This window comes from Plodia interpunctella, chromosome 20 (genome assembly GCF_027563975.2).
Source record: "Plodia interpunctella isolate USDA-ARS_2022_Savannah chromosome 20, ilPloInte3.2, whole genome shotgun sequence".
NCBI lineage: Eukaryota > Metazoa > Arthropoda > Insecta > Lepidoptera > Pyralidae > Plodia > Plodia interpunctella.
This window is the reverse complement of record NC_071313.1, coordinates 4,207,876-4,227,623: the sequence shown is the minus strand read 5'-3', so window position 1 is coordinate 4,227,623 and position 19,748 is coordinate 4,207,876. Positions and strand designations below refer to the sequence as shown.

Here is a 19,748-nt window from a genome sequence, read left to right as displayed (position 1 = left end):
TGAATTTGTTTCATTACTGTTCAGTGGTATCATCCCGAAGAAAAGTAGGAGAACGTAATCTGGGCTCCGACGTTCGTCGCCGGTGAAATAACAAAAAACGCTCAGGTTAGTTGAACCTATGAAAATCCTCAAATTGAAAGTTGAGACTTTATCGGGGCTCACTGTTTAAAAAATCGTGTACATTTTGAAATACATGTCACTGTAACAGGAAAATAATTAGTACTGTATTCCCTTTATACACGCACAAATGCACATCCCATTTTTTCCAACAAGTTGCAGCGACACATTTTGTCAAATAGCAAAAAAATTGTCATTTAAACAATGATTTCATTAATTCTAGGTTATTGTTCAGGTCATTCTAGGATATGGCGATATCTAACCGCACACTAGCGCCACCATCCAGTCACAGTTGACTAAACGGACTTTGGTGGGAACAGTTTTTGATTTAGTTAACTGATTCAAAACTGGAACAGAAAACTATACAATACTTTCTAATAAATGGTACAATCAGTCAAGAATGTTTGGTATTTTTCGCTAAGAAATGAAAGAAATTTGTCAAATTGTGATGGTGTAGCTAGTGTGCAGCTAGATAACGCCTTAAAAAAACTATAATATTATAAAGTGTAACAATAAAATATCCTATGATTAATTTGTATTTCATTTAATAAAAGATTCATAAGTTATACAGTTTACGAAGACAATAAGTTAGTATCAGAATATAGCAAATTGATATGGCTAAATATGTATTGTACTTACAAAAATATTTAAATAATAATTAAGTACAATGTATAGTTTTGGTTACGCCTACCATTATTATACAAGAATATTTATGGCAACATAGCCATATTCGAAATAATCTATTAAATATAACCAATTTATGCTTGTATTCGAGTGACAGTAAAAGTGCAGCTGCAGCATAGAATAGAGCGCGAAATTCTTCTTACTATCGTGTCGATTTGCAGTGAGTCGCGGCTAACCAATCACAGTGCGCGGTTTGTTGTCATCGCGTCACAATGACGTATTGTGATTGGTTAGCTTGGTCTGGATAGTGAGAAGTGAAATGGAAACACTCCGCCATAATTCACATTTCACTATAGAGTCGATTCGCAGTGACACGCAGCTAACCAATCACAGTGTGGCATAGTGACGACGCAACCACACCGTAACAAAAACAGCAACAGGAGCAATATTTGAAAACAGATAAAAATACTATGTACAGCAGCACATAAAACTACTAAAACGCACTGCAAATTCGAAGCTCTATTACCGCCGTCTATTAGTAACCTATTTGAATTTCTTTCACAAAACAATTAAAATATTGTTAGTTCATAAAAAAATTGTATAAGATTTAATGCAGAGTTTCAGTGAAAAAAAAACATCACACGATTTAAAAAAATCACTAATAGTAAAACAATTTCCAAATTAGTTACTACGCAGTCTATTCTAGATAATAAAATCGTCTGGATACTAACTGCAATAAAATCCATTCTATCTATGGATGTTATTTTTTTTTTCAGTATATATAGTTAAAGCATTCATTATAAGGTTAGTTTATTATACATGTTTTAAGTAGCCTCAGAATCTGTAATCATTGTAAATTTGGATCCAACTGAATTAATTTATTTTCTCTAAAAAAATATACATGACACAAAAAAATTAAATCAGTCAATAAAGAATAGAAAACGGATTTTTACTGTTTTTTTTGCCATTGCAATACCAAATCTAATGGTCAAGATTAGTGTATAGACACCCATTTGTTGCCAACTTAAGACACAACATTATCATTTATTTTCTTTATACAAGACTGTAATGTAAATAAATACCATAGCATTAGATATTCATCCATGATCGTGGCGAATCGACATATACCAAAAAATTCCTAGTATCTGATTGTGCCAACAAACTACAGTAAATAAATGTAGAAATTGTGACGGTACTTGGCAAAAAAATAACATGGCGGTAGAAGAATATTCTGCCGTGCAGTCGTCGGAGCAGTAGCCGATGAGTCAGTCGCTCGGAGACCATGGGTCGTTCGAAACACGGTCCGAAAAGTCCAAGGTATAAAAAAAGTACATACTTTAATTTCTTCACTACTCACGATCGCGATCCACAGATGAAATAAAGATGTCAAAGAAATAACGAATATTCGCCGGCCGGCAAATATTTGCCGTTTGCTAAAGTAGGTAACTCTTTTAATTTTTTTTTGTACTTAATGAATTGATGCAACCCACGGCTTTTTCCCAAATATTACCTTGACCACCATTTTTCGGTTGAGCTGTACCATTTTGTTGGGTAACACAATATATTTTGTATATAATTCTTAATTGTACGAACGCATCCAAACTTAATAATGAGATTATCTAAATATCAAATTTTAAAAAGCATTTCATAAAATACTTACATTTTATTGCATTTTCGATTAAGTTCCAACATTTCATAAGAAAAATATTTAATTTTCATGTCGTTGCTTTGGCTATCCCAAGAAACAAAAAAATGGAATTACATTGAGTCATAGTGTGCGCAGGTTCATTCCAAAACAAAGTTGACAAGCACAGCATAGGATAGATCAATCATTTATATTAGACCTCTAATAAGAGTACGGCGTTTGCGGCAAGCCTTTCAAATTTGTATGTACAAAATATCTATATACATATGAAGTTGTAAGATACCTTGGGTAGATTCTTCAAACGAAGTTTCACTAAACTCTTTTTACGACTTGTAACGTTTTCTTATTCAACTAATCGCGACTAATGACCACTTTCCAAGTGTTAATACTAACATGAAACTTCGTATAAAGGATCCAGTGTGCGTAGTGCGACTTTGCTATTTACATCTCACCCTCGAGTCGACTCGCAGTGAAACGCAGCTAACCAATCACAGTGTGCCATTGTGACGCAACGACAATCATACCGCAATGTGATTGGTTTTCTGCGTGTCACTCCGAATCGATTCGATAGTGAGAAGTGAAATGCAAATCCGCACTTCGCCCTCAGTTCTTACCAGGTCGTATGTATTATTATATTTTGTATCACCCTATATTATTATAGGGTTTGTGGTGACATCTATCACGCCACATACATAACGTCGCGCACGCAAAGACTTGTATAGTCGGCACTATACAAGTCACGTAGAAAATTCACGGCACAAAGAAAGTTTGTGAATTTTGAGGCTTTTTGCGTGACGTGATAGATGTCGCCATAGGTGTTACAAATATATGGCGAATACTCCACCGACAAGAGCATATAGCTTTTAAATAACAATTTCTGAAAACAAAATTTCACACTTTAGGGCAAGACGGGCATAGTTTAACTTTATTTACATCTAAGCAAGCTCCGTGGAAACAGTGGCCACATTTAAATACCCATAATCCGCCATCTTGGATTAAAACTTCATTCTGCAACGGCAATCCACATAGCGCACAATCTGTTACATCTTTATTAATTTCCGATAGCCTTTGTAAAATTTCATCGAATGATAATTTCTTTATTTTCTCACATTCATTATGGCTTTCGATGTCTTCACTAAGTACTGGAGGTGTTTCCTTGATAGGGGTCATACCCCAGTGCGGAGAATTCGCTGCGACTATTATAGGTAAAGCAGTATTTTTAACAACTCCATTCGTCGTGTTCCGCAGTAGACGGCAAATCTGAAAATTAAAATTTTATTTGAATAATTAATCTTACATCATATTTTAAAATTAAATGTACTTAAAGTTTTTTGGATTCGATGCTTCACGTCCGGTAAAACTCTATTAGAGAAAGTATTTTAGATTGTACATCATAATAAACTGTTTGTGTGTGTACATGTACCACATTAGGAAGTACTGTGTAAATGTTGTCTTAATAAAAACACAAGAAGAAGAAAAAACAATCTCTTGATTAAAATTTATTGCACAAAAAACAATTAGTGAATGTACAAAAGGTGGAGTTGATGTAGATTTCTCTCTTATCTTCACATACTTCCCGTTGCATTCGTGGCTGTCACGGCCCGGAGACAGCCTGCCTGTCAACTGTCTTAGGGAACGCTAATTCTCGCCTCGACTAAAACGAATGAGGACAAACTATGGGCAAATGCTATTCATAAAAAATATTACCTCTAACTTGACTTCCTGAATATCGTAGCAACTGTACAGCGTTTCGGTGAGTTGGCTTGTGATAGTGACGTCACAGCTCTCATACATCGCCACCACCATTCCGGTATGGTAGAACTTCATCGTCAACTCTCCCAGGTCTATCAACCTCGCGTGTTTCTGCATTATCTTCAACGCATTCCTACCACCAACCGATTTGATCATCAACGCCCCAACATCGTCCCAACTTAGCGTATCCTTCACAGAAATATGGTGGAACTTCTTGTTACAATTCAAACACATGTTCGCGTGTAACGTCGCGTATAACTGAAGAGCCCTCTCCCAGGACTCCAACGTGAACTGAGGCAGAAATGTATGCAGCAATCCCTCATCGAGCATTTGTAATAATATTCTTAACACGTTCAAGAGATCTTCATTCCTTCGCAAGTATAATATCTTCCGCCATAAGTACGGCATTCGCTTGCACACCTCATAACACTGTTCTCTGGATTGATTCGACCATTGCCTTTCTATAAACTCGTCTATCAATTCAGAATACACAGGCAGTCGACTCGTTCTTGTATATGGCAAAGGAAAACCACATTCACACCCTATATTCGACAGTTTTTGAGTCTTCATATTCACAGATATACAAGAATCTACGAAGTATTTGTAGAAAACTTCGTCTTTTATAATTTCGTCTAGCAAAACATCTTTCTTCGGTGAACTACATATGTACATTAAAAAAATATTATTCGGAACATATTTAGATTCTTCTAACGCTCCAACTGAGACGCAATATCGTTCTAAAAGTAACATAAGATTGTAGATTCCACTAATATCACAGGCGAAGCTATCAACTATAGAGACTAAATTTGATCTTTCCGGCTCCTTACAGACTATACTTAATCTAAAGTACTGATACAAAGATTTACATACTTTGTAACTTTCTAAATCCTTATTTTCTATTTCTATGGCCTTTTGACTAGATTCCTTGTGTATTATATTGCTGTCTACTAACACAACAGTATCCACTTTTGAATTATCATCAGGTAATATTCTCTTTGGGAGACATATCTCTTGTATGGGCTGAGTGTCGTGGAAGTGTTTCATTCCCTCCCAAGTTTCTTTTAACATTTTCTTACTAGAACTAAATTTATCAGACACGGTCACACTCAGATCTTTGAATGCCTGCAAAGCTTCTGGTGACAATGTACCAAATTTGTTATCCTCGTTGCGTCTAGGAGTTTCTATATCATCATCTAATAATGACGATTGAGTCTGATATGTGTTATCTACAACAAATATACCAGACTTCATTTGTGTTGCTTCGTTAGATTTCAAGTCTTCAAATTTTTCTAGTACTTTCTCGATATCTTCAAGACTTTCTTTTTCAAATTTTTCCCTAATACCCACCAATATATGCAATTTTGGAGATAAATTATTAGCCAGCAAATAATCACTGAACAAGGCACACAATTTCGCACACAATTTATATTTTTGATCTATATAACATTTCAAAAGAAATTTCTCAATTTTCATATATTTTAAATTTATGAGAGAGCCATTGGTTAACCATATGTATAGTATGTCATTATATACTTTGCAGTCCAATATATCACTATATGTAAACCATATTGTATCATCCACATCACCGGTACTTAGAAAATATAAAGCATCTTTTTTGAATGAGAATATGGCGCCATTCACAGGGAATATTTTCTGAAAATTGATTGCCTGACCATCATTTCCATCACAGGAGTCATTTATATCAATATGCTCATTATTATATGATTCTAAATTTATTAATTTCATAGGTTGCTTCGCTAACACTTGCTTGAATTGGTGAGTTCTCATTACATTACCGTCTATACTCGCTTCCCATAGCCTAGAAGATGGTCTAGCACAAAATATAATCGTATTAACTAATTCTTTACTAATTGCAAAGCCAGCATCATTATCTACTATGTTATACTTTTTAACTTCGGTAAAATCTTGTATGGTCTGTGCAGTATTGTTTTCTGCTGATTTCTCTTTGTTATAAAAGCAAGCCCCGAACTCTCCGTCCCTGAGTTTATGTCCGATCTGTCTGTATTGTTCGTTTAAAGTGTCACAGATATAACAACGGGTGAGTGTTGAAACTAAAAGCATACAGTTCTTGACATCTAGCTGGCATATTCGTGAGTCCAAGCTCATTATTGTTTGCGACAAACTCTGGAACATTGCTTTTGCCTGAAATTTTCATAAATAGGGTAAGGGTATAAAAGGGCATAAAAGGGTAAGTATTATTCATTTATATTTATGAAATGAAATCCCCAGCAAGACTTCTGGTAAACTAGCAACATACTTTAATAATTATTTAAAAGGTCAGTATAATTTTATGAAAAAGAATATTAAAACATTGTGCAAGAATTGTTCTCTAATTTTTATATATTACCCAACATTTGAGTTTCTTATGAATAGGAAAAAAAAACATAAAAACTTACAATGAACCCTTGCAGTTGCAATACTGAAATTTTTCCGATATCATCACCTGCAAACAACATGTTGCCAGGCCCCCAAACCATTGACGTCACTTCATTGCCCTGATGCTCTTTAGAAATGGTTGTAGAATGACCCCCACTCAGTGACTGGTTGCATTCCGTGACAATCACAATGCCCTTTCCATTGGCAAATCCAATGTGCTTCTCATCAGGAGATATGGCCAGTCGTGTGATTGTACCATCCTGAAATATTTAAGTATAAAAACCTTAGTTTTCAGAGGTACGAAGAAAGAGCTGACAAATGAGAAGTGAAATAAAATATTTTCGTGATGTGAGTAGACATCTAATTTTAAAGAAATAGGTATGGAGATGGACAGAGTTCATGCTTGTAAAATAGGATTTTTTTTTTATTTAAGTCATTTAATCAAGCCATGTTTGAAGTTTTTAATTTATTGAGATTAATTGATAGGCAAAATGTTTTCTCCTTTTGTATGGCTGAGTGAGCTAAATTCCTCTTGACCAAAGTAAAACCATAAATATGTATTATAGACTCACAGACAGCCTGTCAGGAATTCACAGTACATAAACTAGAAATTATAGCAGTGGAGCACAAGTTATTTATTTTTACAATTGATTTGATTGAAATGATCTTGTAGCTATTATTTGTATGTAAGTACTAACCTTGTTAGGTATAAGTTGGATGAACTCACAGGGATTCCTGTTGAAAACATAAATACCACCGCTGGTCGCACCGAAAGCTATAAGTGTTTTGGATACATCAAAACAAGAGTACTGGAAATAAAGAATAAACATTGGGTTATTTAGGAAAATTATTACATTGTTAATTAAAAAATATTTGAAAATAATGACAATTTTTTAGTAGTTTAAGAATTAAATGTCAATTTGAAGTGTCACTACAGGTTTAATTCTATTGACATCTGTGCAGTAGTTTTTGGGTGGACATGAAACACTACTTCTATTTATCTGTGTGGATGTTGTTTCACCTGTACAAAAAATAAAGAATGGATATCTGTGACAATCTCACAAATACCTAATAATGTTTTACATTATGGTAGAATATGTTTATGAGAGTGAGTAGTGGTAAGCTCCTTAGCTTCACATTGTAACTAGAATTTCAGAGAGGTAGGCTCGGTACCAGGTAGGTAATCTTGACTTCAATGGATCAAGGCATCAATCTGTTAGAATTTTAACATAGTTTCACTGCAAACTTGCAAATAGGATAATAACAACAGACCGGCACTCTCAATAGATATTTCCTGTTTGTAAATTATAGAACGTAGATAGGTACCTAGTAGTTTAAATAAACTATTGCTGTGGCTCAATGCCAAAGCAAATCTTTAAAAAAATATGATAATATACTAACCTTTATCCTTTGAACATTTTGTATAGGGTAACGAATACATTCTGTAATGCTAGGAAGCTCTAGAACTACATACGGCGGCAGTTTCCAACACGACATTTTAAACACACATCATAAAATTGTGGATTAATTAATAATTAGAAACGAATTCTTTTCTTCCACAATCACAACATTCACGTCACGCCTTCCAAATTCTGTAAAAAATATTAGCTGTTCCAATTTTTGACACTGATATCTGACATTGTCATTTAAAATTGACATTGAATGTTGAGTGACATGACAATGAAAACTGAAGTGTTGAAATTGTGAAATAGGTAGGATATCTATTCCGTGTCAATTGAGATGAGTTTTGGCGAACGATAGAGACATGAAATTAAAAAAAAAAATTGTAACCATGGATTTATTATATACTACGGAGTACCTACTAATTCGATGATTGTAACGCAGAGCATTACTGTAGACATAGATATTGTAAACATGGAATTAGTAGTACAACAGAATCTACTAATTCCATGTTTACAATATCTATGTTTACATGATGGTAAATCTTTATGATTGTAATTCTTTTAGTAGTACAACAGTATCTACTAATGCCATGTTTACAATATCTATGTTTACATGATGGTAAATCTTTAACGTGTAAGATAAGATTCCCGGTCCATGTCATACAAAGTGACAGATCGGTCCTTGTATAACTGATGAACTGGGCACACGCATGGAATTAGCTCCGCGAAAAAACTCCGCGAAGTAAGTACATAATAAATCCATAGGCATACGCTAAGGGACAAAACACAGGGACAAAATATACCTATTAGTATTCTGTGTCCTAATACGCGTTCTCTTTTTATATATGAGCGAAACGAAAGATATTAAATTGACCGCTTGGTCAAGATACAGCCGAATCAAATTTTCTTTTTGTTTTTGAGGAACAAGAAATAAAACATGTATTATTTTGTACTTATATTATTTTTATTGGTCCATAAATTTGTACTTAACAAATGTCTATAAATATAGACAAGCAGAAGTTTTAAATATGTAGAAAGTAAACATTGAAATATTTTATTGAACGTTGACCATTATTTGAATACTGTCAACACCTAGGTCGTTTCGGGCGATGCACCTGTATGATCCCTCTTGTGCTTTAGTTACACGTCTCAAAACCAGCACGTTTGTTGAATTACCTCTGTAAACAAAATCATTATTAGGGTGTGTTGCACAAGTCAAATTTGTTTAACTTCACTATCACTAGGCTCGCCGCTGTCGTTTAGACAAAATGGCGTAACTAGGTAGGTACTTTGCGTTTTTGCTCTCTACTCAGATTAAAGTTGACTGATGCAACCCACTCTGAAGATAACGGGTTCAAATGAAACAATGAGAGCAGGGACCCAATTTTTATAGCACGAACAACGTAATCCATGCGGAAAGACACCTAACAAGAGACGCTGATCGCTTTCTCAAAATGTCGCCAACATCAGCGTCTCTTATTAGGTGGCTGTCCCCATGGATCATGTTTACTGGCAGCTATAGACATTTTACTTGAATTGGAAAATTAATTAAATACTAATTCGCTTAGCGATAACGTCTAAAATTTGTACACATACTCAGGTAATAAACTATTTCATTCATTTCTGAACAGATTCTAATGAATGATCATTAAATCTGTTCGGGAATACCGCTGCGGGAAAATTATAGCGCAGAAAATATTATACCTACGTGCCAAACTAACTGCGTTTGAGCGGCAACCATTAAGCTGATAGGGGTTTCTGCTGATCTTAATAAAAAATAATGTTTTCAGGTACCTTGATAAAGTGGTTGGTGGTGAATCAGGTGCACTAAACTCCCACCAGGTCGAAGGTGGTGGACTGCCGGACTGAACGTTACAAGGCAATGATATAGTCGAACCAACTGCAGTGTTCACCACTCTTGGTTCAGGTGCTTCGATGTAAGGTCTCACTACAAAAATAACACCACACAGTATTTTCTGTAACAATTTGACCTATTCAATACTACAAACGCTATACATAACTATTATATCTGTAGCCCTAGTATAAAGGTAACGTAGCTGTATTTCTACTTTAATACTGAATGTAAATTACCCCTGGAGATTCGCGTCAATGGTTTTCAGGTTAAACCGTAATCTACTAAACATTGAAATCTGGGCAGTACTTACTTATTTCGATAGAATCACAATTAAGTAAAAGCATACATGCATCTATAGAATGTCACAAACTTTTACGTTTAGGTATCTATTAAATTCGAATATCAATCCTCAACTGAAAACAAAATTGTTTTTTACTTTGACAATGAACAAAAAAGAAAAAAAATAGCAACAATTACTTACCAAGCACAATGACGGAATATCTCTTCTCAGCTCTTCCAAATTCATTTTCAGCTATGCAGTGATAATCTCCGGAATCCTTCTGAAGCGCGTTAAATCTATGTAAAGTAATAATTTTATTTGAGTAACAAATAAATGGCGTAGCTTATGCTAAGTACGGGCCGTCAAGTGTTGTCCATTTATTTCGTTTTGACGTTCAAATTTCAAATTCACAAAGATTAGTTCGAAAGCAGAACCAACATAGCAGAATCTGTGTTCCGGGGCTTGTCTATTACATATTTACTTATTTATTACTAGCTTTTGCCCGCAGCTTTGCTCGCGTGATTTCCCATGGGAGTAGTTAAAATTTCAAGAAGATCGGTTGACTAGACAGAGCGTGAAGATAGGTAACAAACAAACTTACTTTCGCATTTATAATATTAGTTAAGATATAAGATATGTGAGGTTACTCATACTCACTCAATTGTATCCAAACCTTTACATATAACAATAATAAAAATTTACCTCAATGTGTTTCTATCATCAATGTGATGTCTATCACTGAGAGGCACGAAGTCGTCACCATGGGAGATCTCCCATCGTACACTAGCCCGGGGAGTACCACTCACTTCACATGACAACTCTACTCTGTTATTCTTTTTAACGGTAATAATTTCATCTTCATTGTTGCGAATTTCTGGTGGAACTGAAAAATTAAAAGTTAACCTTACACTAATTCTCTAATTCAAAGTCGCTGCGATATCGTGGCGACTTGGCCGTTGACATATGTCTGCAATCAGAGGGCGGCGTGCGGGTTGCATTTCACTTCTCACTATCGAATCGTTACGAAGAGACACGCAGACGAACGCAACGAACAAATCACATTGCTGTGTGGTTGTCGTTGCGTTACAATGGCGCACTGTGATTGGTTAGCTGCGTCTCATTGCGTGTCGACTCGATGGTGAGATGTAAATAGCAAAGTCGCACTACGCACACAGGCTATGTTTCACCTTTGGCGACATTACAATAGGATAAATACAAGAATTGTCTCACTAATTTAATATAGTCGTTACTTGTATTCATTATTTGGAGTGCGCTCATTAATCAAATTAATTAGCGCGTGCTTGGTTGACTTTTTGTTATATACTTCCTTCTTTTCAAGCCACCACTCACTACCACGCATCAGAGTCAGTCAATCTCAGTATGGTGGACAATGACAAATTGAAAAATTCGCTATAAGTTCTCGATTCTGGAACGTGAGAGGGATGATGACTTAAATAGCGTAAAAATACATAAATTAGGTTCTATATTAACTAAAAAATAAGATAAAATAAAATATAAATAACCTTGAACTTTCACCACTATTTCTTTGGCATTTTCTCCAAGAATGTTGCTACCTTTGCATTGATATGTCCCAGCTTTATTAGTATTAAGTGTTAGTGATTTATCATTGGACTTTTCTTCTTTCGTATCCCAACTACCAGCCAAATAATCAAAAAAGTCACGTTTGCTTCTTGTGGGTTTATCGTCAGTAGAACTAGAAAGGTCTGTTGGAAGTTCGCCAAATTCATCACTGTCATCGGATTTGTATTGCCAGGTCACCTCTGGAGTTGGCTTGCCTTTTATGATGCTGAATAATTAAATAAATATGGAAGAAGTAGTTTAATTATTGGACAGTCATTAAGAATACAAATATTTTTATGTAAAGATTTCCTTGACGAGATATGAGAATAACAAAAAAAAGTGAACTGTAAAGAATTTTTATAAGCAGTGATTGGCACAAACAATAATTTTACTTTGTCTTATTCGTTTTCTTTAGGAGAATAGAAAATTATTTTATGAAAATTAAACTTTTCTATAAACTACTACCTAAGTGATACTAGGTATTTATATTTTTAGCTTAAAAACTAATACAAACTCTAAAACCCCAGATATTAGAGCATTAGTATAGTTTTTATATTTGTGACTAAAACTAGTTGAATATATAATAAATCAATAACAATGATGAATATTATAAAATCACATTAAATATTTCTGACCTGCACTTAATGCTAGCTTGTCTCCCGAGTTTTATAGAAATCTCTGACGTATCCGTGGCCATTTCAGGATATTCTGGAATTATTCATATTTTACCAAATACATAACCAACACTGCCGCAAAACACATCGGTATCCGACTGACAAGGATATCTGACCCGGTGATCAAATAAAACTTTTTTTTAATTAGCATTCTTTTGTTAAATTCATTAGATAGCAGCGACTCCATCACCGGCCCTATATCCTTGATCTATGAGCAATAGATGTTTACCTAAATCCGAAATTTCAATTACAGCAGTCACAGACTTCGTCTGAACTTTATTGTCGGCTTCGCATTTATAATCCCCGACATCTTCCAAGCCCATCTTTTGTATAACAAGGGCATTATCATCATTATTTATTTTTATATTGTCGGAATCTTCCAGCAGTGTCTCGTTGTGGTACCATGTTATGGACGCTTCAGGATATGAATTCACTTCGCAATGAATCTTAACTTCTTTACCGTATTCAATAGTTTGATCTGAAATTTACAAAAAATTGCAAGACAAATTGTAGCCACAGCATTTGTAACATTGTTTAGATTATGAAAACCTATATCATTTATCTAGTTTTTTTTATTTTAATTTTTAGTTCTACTGTTCTTATTATAAGTACCTTTAGGCTTTTGTACAAATTCCAAAATGGCAGTTCTATTCACAAATAAACTTATTTCTTGCGATGCTTCGCCGTCGTAATTTTTTGATTTACAAAACAATGTCGTATTCGATATAACGTTAGTAGTTATATAGCTTATGTATATGGCTGGAGTTTCCAAAAGAATGTTCTGTAAAATGTGAAAACGGTACAAATCAATTATATTAAATTACGCAACATATTTTTGGCGTTTGAAAGACAAAAATAGCGAACGATATATTGGACGATACTGAGTTACGTATGTTTTAGTAAATAAAAAAAATAAAAAAAATAAATAGACAACACTCAACGGCCCACACTAAGCACTAAGCTTCTATCATGGGTCCGGTGGACCAAACACAGAAATTGGCACAACATACCCAGAACCGCAGACAAATATTTGTGATCATAGGTACAAATATTTGCCCGCGCTAGGAATCGAACTCAGAAATAGCGAACGGTTGTGGTGACCCCTACGCCACGGAGGTCTTCGAAAATTAGACAATCGTGCTAACAAACATAAAAACAATCTAATCGACTAGGCGTTATTGTCATCTATTTGATTATGGGACAGAATAATTAAAACCAGGTTTTATTATCAGATACTCTTGCAAAACAGAGAAAGGTCGGTGGTTTTTGTTCCCGTTGTAACGTATTCACTCGCACCTAACCATAGAGTGTTATTTCCACCATTTCTATAAATTGTGTGGAGAGGTGGGGCGACACGTGATCTGAGGTAAAATGTAGCTGGAGCAGGGAGCGGCCGTCGAAGCCAAAATTGTACGATGTACTTACGTCCGAGTTCAGTTTTCTTTCGTTTTCATCCTCCCACCAGATGTCAGGTTTGGGGTAAGCTGTTACTCGACTGGCCAATGTAATACTCGCGCCATATTCTAGTAATGTATTGTCTGGCTTTATGATTTCTATCGCTGGTGACATTGAAGCTGGGGCGAATCCTGTAGGAACACTTACCTATACATATACCCTCTTTATTCATAAATAAGGTAAAGCTTACTTTATACTACTATTTTTAAGTGGGATAGTGACAAAAAATACACTAGTAATATTTTTTGTCACTATCGCACTTTACAATATCTGACATTGACAGAATGAGACAAAACATATTTTAGCTTGAAGTACCTATGCTTATACTTTTCTATGAATAAAAGGAGTGGTTATTATCAATAGGTATGCATGAAGTGTCTAAAATGCAACATGCCAATTTAGCAATAAAACCTAACTTGGATAATTGACTAAGGAACTAATGGGACTATTTTTGTACCTGTTGTTTGTGGTTGCAAAATATTTGATGAACCCGTCAACTGTTGGGATGTTGTTGTGTCGTATCCTTTAACCTATCAAAATAAAATCGTTATTTTAATATTATAGATAGGATATATCGCGATTAAATACCTCAGTTCGACCTACGCCATTGTTCTACCGAAAATAATTTTATAACATTTTCCTCATATTTATAGATACACGAATAAAAATGTTTATTTCATACATGAAAAGAATATGAGTGTACCTACAAGATATATATAATTAAATAAAATATTTGGCTCGTTGAGCCATCGAAATAATAATCAGAATATTACTTACTATAATTCGGTAACGCTTGCCAGCATAAATGTAGGCGGTGGTATAATAATTCCCTGGAGACACCTGGCTTAGCTGGAGTTCCGATACGGGGCTTCCATCAGACTGTAGCTCCATAGAGTTTACGCTCACGCTTGACTCGTTGTCAACAAATATTGTTATGTAGTTGTCTATGCCTGCGGTTGATAATAATATTGTATTTTTATATATTTTTAATTTATATCTATTTCTCATAAAATTAAAATATTAAAATTTGAATGCACACCAAAAACCTGGAAAGTATGTCTAAAGTATATGAATCTTATGTATCTTGCTGTGATCTACAGCTTCGCTTTTGTGGGAATTTAAGGATTTTTAAGCCATCATAGAAATAAAGGTTGTTGCTCTATGGAAATTGTATTACCATGGAATTAGTACCTAGGTAGGTACCTACTTGAATGGAGTACCTACTAATTTCGTACAGTAAATGAATGAAAACTTTTCTAATAAACATGCAATTATTTTTATAATGTTAATACTTTCAATAAATATTTCTATAAACCCCAAAGCATTTTCCGGGAAATGAAAAAAGGAATTTAACTTAATAACTATTCTTAATTTCATTCTTTATTTAATGTAAGAGTGAAAATCTCATAACAATAAATTACTGACGGACAGGTAAATTTTTCATGTGAGTTACCATGTTTTTTTTATTACCTGGTATGGGTTTCTGAGTAGTTTCTTTTAAATTTTTAACAGGTCTAGTTGAAAATCCATAACTGAATTTTAGATCAAGTCTCTTGTAAACAGCTAGAGAAGTACAGGTTTCACACCTTAATGTAGCTCTGAATGTGCCAAGATACGGCCTCACTCGAAGAATCTGCAACAAACGTGATTTATTTACCAGCTGGTACCTGGCAAGAAGCAGTGGTGGTGTGATGTAAGACCCTATGGATCGAAAAAGCCCAGGTTCTAATCCTACTAGTGCCATATGAGTTTGAATAGCAATCTGACTCATATGAACTTTACCTTTACTACTAGTTACCACTATTTGCTTTCGGTGAGGGAAAACATCGTGAGGAAACTTGCATACTGTTTGATTATTAACTTACGGAGAAGGCAACTATTCAATTAATAGTGGAAAGTTGTTGTGTAAGTAAATGATCTCACGTGAAATGACTTCGGGTCCCGCAACACATCTTCACATTCGAAACAGCCGTGGATTGTCACCGACGCGCCTTTTCCCGATGCCATCACCATCGCGTTTGACGTGAAAGTATCGAATGAAATCTGAAAACATTTTCATACTATAATAATTACGTTTTTCAGATTAATTATGTCAGAATCCTGCTAGTTGTTCCCGCCCTAGCTAATATAGGACATTCTCTCGTAAACCTCAATAAAGTAAGAAGAGACAAAGGTAATTAAGTATGGGTTGCTGTAGTAATCCATTCTTCCATACTAATAATAAAAGTGAAATCTCCCTTTCTTGTGTTTCTGCCTCAATTTTACCGCAAAATCGTTGGGGTGATTTTGATGAAATTTTGAATATAGTTGACGACATGCGGACAGTTAATACTGCATACGATATCTAATAGGAAATATTAAGATACTACCTGGAATTCATATGGGTCAGTGAGGGGACTATAGTTTTGAACTCTATTCCATTCCACTTTCGTAATTTCCTTCATAAGCTGGAATGCCTGGAAAAAATGTTTTATCATTTCAAATCAAGGAATGTGCTAATTAAGAGAAAAATATAACTTGTATTTTATAGATATTAGTAGATCACTATACTTCGGTAAGCCTTACCAATATGGTTTCCCTAGTTTGCGAGCCGGGAACCAACCAAACCTATGCGTTTTATGTTTACAATATTAGGTGAACTCTTGTGCCTGCAGTGCTATCGGAGTATGTAAATGAATGAATGAAAAATTCTATATTTAAGTGAGCAAGATTCACACTATGTTAAATTTAAAATTAAGTAATTCAATTTATCAAAATTGCTTACCTTTCTAAAGTTATCTAGGCCTAATTGAAACACAGTTAAATTTAAAATTAAGTAATTCAATTTATCAAAATTGCTTACCTTTCTAAAGTTATCTAGGCCTAATTGAAACACAGCTCCGGAGCAATGGTCAGTGATGTTTTTATATATTTCCACTGTCCCTTCCCTCGCCTCACAGAACCCGCTTAGGAATATGGTTACCTGTTAAAATATAGCTCTAAGGGTGTGTTGTACCAAATTTTACTTTAATCTGCGCACCTCTGACGTTTAGTCAAAATGGCGTAGGTACTTTGGTTTTTCTGCGCAGGTTAAAGTTAACGTCAAAGTTGACTGGTGCAACCTACTTTAAACAATATTAAAGTACAAAATATATATTTAATAATAATCAAAATTTCTTAGAATGCACAGGAATTTGTAGCGAGAACAAGATTAATTATTTAAATATAATTCGAAGAATACCTATTACATTTGAGATGTTATTATATTACATACAACTTACAGAAAACATATTTTTTAATAATAAATGATGATAAACAAAAGACCAAAACCACCTTTAGTATTAATGGTAATAATGGCAATTTCACTTACCCTACTTCTTGTAGTTCTGCAAAGACCTTTGACGACCGAAACTTGGTTGAAATCATTTGCGAATGCGTCAGTAAAGACGAATATATTGGAGTCAGGTTTACTAATCTCCAGGCCCTTTCTGATGCCAGCGAGGGTGTTTTCAGGGCAGTCTGTCCCTCCACTTGTCCTTATCGAGTTGATTGCACCCAAGAAATCTTCGGGAACCTTCGTTATCACTGGCAGGCCGACATCTAGAAAAACAGTAATGCGTTTGCGCAATGGCATATTTATGTAACTTAACTTAATAAAAGCGGCCAAGTGCGAGTTGGATTCGCGCAGGAGGGGTCTCGTACCATTATCTATAAAACGGCAAAAAAATCCCGTTGTATGGGCCTAAGGGAGTCCCATTAGATATTTTTTTCGATATTATAGACGCAACAGAAATATCTGTGAAATGATCTGTGCAAATTTCAAATGTCTAACTATCACAGTTCATTAGGTACAGCCTGGTGACAAACGGACGGACAGCGGAGTCTTTGTAATAGGTTCCCATTTTTCCTTTGAAAGCGGAACACTAAAATTTGTGTGATAGAGTAAAAAACATTCATCCAAATATCACAAATCGCACACTTGAATGAAACGAATGATTGTAATCTGTATCTAGATAACTTGCTTTGAAATTAAAAGTCGAACATAGTTGAACTGACATTGATAATGTTATTTAATGTATCGCATCATGTAAGCAGTTCTAATAATATCATATGATCATAATGCAAACACAGCTTAAAACGGGCGATATGGTTAATGCTGACCGTCGTTCTTTGTTGTTTTCGAGTTCGAGTGTTATTGCTAAAATTGGTGTTAGATTTATTCAAGTCGCCCAAAGGCACCTGGCATGACTTTTCCGACCACCTACCAACTTACACGTGGCAAGTAGTCGCATACACACTAGTGCACTAAACTGTCAACCAGTGTAGGTTTCGTCACGATGTTTTCCTTCACCGGAAGCAAGTGTTTGTATGAAAATGAGTCGGATTAATATACGATCTCATGTGACACGTAAGATTTAAACCTGTGATTTCGATGACAGGTAAACGGTTTTAACCCAATACAACCACCGCTTCCGTTCCGTGGCTTTGGCAGCTGATAAGTGACAATAGCATTCCCTAGGAGGATGGACGTCAAGCAGGTGGCCGGTAATAAATCGCCGAGTCATCAAGTTTATTTTTTGTGCTGATGCTGGCTTTGTGGCGTAACAGCTCCAAATTCAACTGTGTTGAAGATCAGATATAGAGACAAGTAGGAAAACTTACCCGGATCATTGAAAGGCACGAGTATAAACTCTTCAACGTGTGGACTCAAGCGCAGCGCGTCCACTACCGACCTCAAGTTGCTTTTTAAGATCTCAACATCATCACGCATGGAATATGTTGTATCAAGAATTATAGTGAAACTGTCGGCTGTAGCCAGTCTCAGTACACATAAAGCAAAAAATAGGCACAACATTTTGCAAAACGTGTCCTGCGTCGATGTCAGTTTGTGGAATACTAGATTTTGTCATTAATTTCTTGATAGTTTATAATTAATTGTTACTTTGTTGTAGTTAAGGGTAATATCACTTTGACATGGATATGATTAAATGATCTACCTAGCCTATATATATATATAAGAAGTTGAAAATATAAATACTACCTATTTATATTATCCAATTGATGTACCCGAAAACATACGAACATATTATCACGCGTGTCCTGTTTGCCATGACAGTGACGAGAAATTTCCAATTACCATGACCCTGACAGAATTGTCAGGGTCGTGGTAATTGGAAATTTATTTATATAGTGATTGCATGAATATTATAAATATATAATAATATATAATAATATATAGTAATTATAAATATATAATAGGAAGATAGTGAGAATTCACTATCTTCCTATTATATATTTATAATTACTCTCTTCATGCAATCACTATGACCCGAAAAATATCAGACAAATGAAGAGAAAAGAAGTAATTCCATTCAAGAATAACTATTTGTTTTATCAAGAAAGCTGCTGAAAAAACTAAATACAATGGACTGCAGGCTGTAGGTTTGTACCTATTACCTATTGTTAGTATAAGTATTTGTATACTTCTTTTAATTAACGAAAAGTTTCATTTCCTGTTTCATTGACTAAATATTTTCTATGAAATAATTCCCATTTTTAATTAAAAAAAATCGTCTAGACAAATCCTATAATGTTGAACACATAGTAGGTACTTAATTTACATTAAAATCCTGACATAAATTTAAATGTGTCGCCGAATCAGGACTTACATAATACCACATTTTGTTACTGTAACGGTCAAGTAAACGTGATATTTTTTATCTAAACGTCAAGTAATTTTTGAAACGATAGACTATGAATGTCAACTTTAATAATAAGAATGAATCTAGATACCATTAAAAATTAGAAGTAAATTTCGACAATCAAAACTATCTTATGTTTTCCTGTACTTTTTCAAAATGCATCACCATTTATGTTTTTTATTAAATAAAGTCTTATTATATTAAGACTTATTAAAGGCATTCTCTTAAATGTACAATTACGTATAAATTAGATAGCCTTATCATGAACCGTTCCATTATGATCT

The 19,748-nt window shown here is 34.6% G+C and overlaps 2 protein-coding genes across 2 annotated transcripts; both read right to left on the bottom strand.

Annotated features, from left to right (window-relative positions):
* Window positions 1-649: 649 nt before the first annotated feature.
* On the bottom strand, window positions 650-8,124 carry p (pink). The gene is made up of 5 exons (XM_053760215.1): window positions 7,937-8,124; window positions 7,234-7,344; window positions 6,556-6,795; window positions 4,094-6,301; window positions 650-3,646 (listed from the first exon to the last, which is right to left on the bottom strand). Exons 1-5 carry the CDS (start codon window positions 8,030-8,032, stop codon window positions 3,278-3,280), a joined length of 3,024 nt encoding a protein of 1,007 aa, XP_053616190.1. The 5' UTR covers window positions 8,033-8,124; the 3' UTR covers window positions 650-3,277.
* A 756-nt stretch (window positions 8,125-8,880) lies between these two features.
* On the bottom strand, window positions 8,881-18,666 carry LOC128678667 (hemicentin-1-like). Its single transcript, XM_053760380.2, has 17 exons — window positions 18,425-18,666; window positions 17,133-17,362; window positions 16,626-16,745; window positions 16,153-16,239; window positions 15,707-15,826; window positions 15,254-15,416; window positions 14,561-14,733; window positions 14,241-14,313; window positions 13,754-13,914; window positions 12,941-13,109; window positions 12,558-12,806; window positions 12,290-12,362; window positions 11,597-11,880; window positions 10,776-10,956; window positions 10,275-10,369; window positions 9,733-9,886; window positions 8,881-9,116 (listed from the first exon to the last, which is right to left on the bottom strand). Exons 1-17 carry the CDS (start codon window positions 18,615-18,617, stop codon window positions 8,993-8,995), a joined length of 2,649 nt encoding a protein of 882 aa, XP_053616355.1. The 5' UTR covers window positions 18,618-18,666; the 3' UTR covers window positions 8,881-8,992.
* Between the last annotated feature and the right edge of the window lie 1,082 nt (window positions 18,667-19,748).